The sequence below is a fragment of the Pinus tabuliformis genome, chromosome 7, assembly GCF_031772625.1.
Source record: "Pinus tabuliformis cultivar Carrire ecotype Pingquan chromosome 7, CPIR1, whole genome shotgun sequence".
Lineage (NCBI taxonomy): Eukaryota > Viridiplantae > Streptophyta > Pinopsida > Pinales > Pinaceae > Pinus > Pinus tabuliformis.
In genome coordinates, this window is record NC_142293.1 from 848,528,317 (window position 1) to 848,530,853 (window position 2,537).

The following is a 2,537-nucleotide window of genomic DNA, read 5'->3' on the forward strand; positions in this document are numbered from 1 at the left end:
CAATTTTTGGCTAGATGCCCCATCTCAAAGCATGATCGACATCTGAAGAGGACACTTTCATAATCAAGCTTCTGGTTCCACACATAGTCTTTACTTGTTAGGTTTATTTCAGCTGGGAATCCGGCGCTGAAATCCATTTCCACACAGATGCGTGCATAGGTGGTTCTGGCATATTCCTCTGTTTCTGGGCACCTGCAGTAAAATTTCCCAATTGCATTTCCGATGGCTTTTAGCGAGGAGAGATTCCATAGATTACAAATGATTAAGTCTTGTAAATTGAACCTACATACTTACATTACACCTACACATCTATACTATAATGGGCATTACTCCTATACATGTATATTAATTTGTAAGTGTCCATAGCTATATAGACAATTATGTTTGATAAGAAATGTGTTAAATAATTAGTTTGTATTTTTCTTTGTATATATGCCAAAAAAAAATACAAGACTTGATTTTTACAATGAAATACTTCTTCCAAATATGATCAAAAGCCAAATAAAGCACTTCTAAAATTGGGAGTAATGAACTTCTGATCAAAACCCTCAGTCAAATAAAGCACTTCTTCTAAAATTGGGAGTAATGAATTTGTTGTGCTGTTTATATATGGCAAACCCAAATATGATCAGAATTTTGCTTTAAATGAAATACTTTTTTTTTATAATGGGGAGTAAAGTGTGTCTATGACATTTTTGAATATTGTGAAATGAGATAATAATTATTATAAACATGTAAAATTTATAATTGACATTTTCAATAGTAAATAAAGTTAAAATATTACAAAATTATTTCTAAATATTAATATAAATTCATTTTTTTGATTTGATGTTAATAGAAAAAATATTCTGAAAGCCATTAGTGAGGAAAAAAAAGCAAAATATATAATAAGACCAGGGTTTCCCACAAAGAATAAGACTAATATGTCATTTTATAAAAACAAAGTCTATAAAAAACATGACAAATGATTCAATCATTTATTTATTCCTATAAACATCTACAAAATTGATATGTCATCTATCTATTTAAGGGATGAGTAACAAAACTGATAAATGACTCACTTACAAAATTGATAGATCATTTAATTATTGCAACTAGAATGATAAATGACTCAGTTACAAAATTGATAGATCATTTATTTATTTATTGCGTTAAACCGCTACAAAATTGATAGATCATTTATTCATTCGGATGAACAGCTACAAAATGGATAAATAGCTCTAGATCAAAATGGATAAATAGCTCTAGATCAAAATGGATCAGGAACGGAACTTGCACTCACAGTGACCAGACAAAATGGATTAGTAGATAGTCTATCCATCAGTTATGAAATGAACAGTGAAATAGAGCAAATGGATCACGACAATAATCCATCAGTTATGAGCTGAACAGTCAGCTGCAGCAAAACCAAGAACATATTTCTGCACATCATACTGAAACAAAAAATTTTGCTGCAAAAGATTCCCAATTATATTTGGCGACCCATCCTTAATGGGTTTGAACCCTACGCATCCCACTCCTTCCTCCACTTCCAATACGTAGTTGCCAGAAGGCGGACTAAACATTTTCCCGCCGCCAAAATCAATTGAAAAAGTGGGCAATTTCAGATTCTTCACTCCAGATGTATTAAAGCACAGGTCAAACTGCGCAGGATCTTCTGTTGTAGCCCTCGGATATGCAATGGCCGCGCCGAGGGCCTTCATTATTACGTCATACGCCTCTTTTCTGAAATATGTCAGAGAAGTCCCAGAGTCTACAATGGTCCCTCCATTACCAGAATTATTATCCATCTTCCAAGCATTGCTGGATATGGGAAGACTCTTTCCATCAATCACCATTCCTTGAACTCCAACATAATAACTGGGTGTGCCTCCTCTCAGAATAGGGATATACTGAACGGGCTTCTTTAAAAACTTGGACGACTGTTGGAGAATATCTCCGAAGACCAGCGAGTTTTTCTCTGTGAGCGGATTCAGATAGTCTCTTAAGCAGAAAGAAAACTTGCCTCCATATAAAGGCAGAGTTTGTTGAGCAAATGAAGTGAAAGCTTGACCTAATCCCAGCACGCCTCCGGAGCTCACAGGTGAACTCGCAGGCTGGTTCTCCATTCCGCATCCCATCAATACCCTTGTTGCCCCCGGCAACTTAGTTTTGTCATCCGTGATCTTCAAGGTTATGTTTTCCCGGATATAAGGGCCGCTGGTGGTGGTGCCATCCATGTAACCCTGGCTGTACCTGCACGCCTTCATGGAATCATAACATGCTGTCTTGGGGGCTAGTACAGAAACTGCAGTGCAATCTTTGGAATTACACTGCACGTGGGTTGGAACGTGGGAAGCGGCTTTGCGGTCGCGGATCGGATATTGGGATTGCAATTCACCCACACAAGATCGCTGCCTGTGTCTGGAACCATGAGAACCTTCTGAGGAGGGGTTCCCACGCTGAGGTCCACGAAATAAAGAGCCAATCCCATGTCTAGTGCACCAGAGCCTATAGGCGTTTCAAAGCCTGAAGTTCCTAGCCTCCTGTGATGATAA

The 2,537-nt window shown here is 37.6% G+C and overlaps 1 protein-coding gene across 1 annotated transcript; it reads right to left on the reverse strand.

Annotated features, from left to right (window-relative positions):
* Positions 1–1,373: 1,373 nt before the first annotated feature.
* On the reverse strand, positions 1,374–2,249 carry LOC149250288 (aspartic proteinase NANA, chloroplast-like). The gene has a single exon (XM_089453611.1). It carries the CDS (start codon positions 2,247–2,249, stop codon positions 1,374–1,376), a length of 876 nt encoding a protein of 291 aa, XP_089309737.1.
* Positions 2,250–2,537: the final 288 nt, after the last annotated feature.

What these genes read in the sequence shown, in the direction of transcription:
- LOC149250288 (XM_089453611.1), bottom strand. Translation starts at nt 2,249, where the DNA reads ATGAAGGCGTGCAGGTACAGCCAGGGTTACATGGATGGCACCACCACC.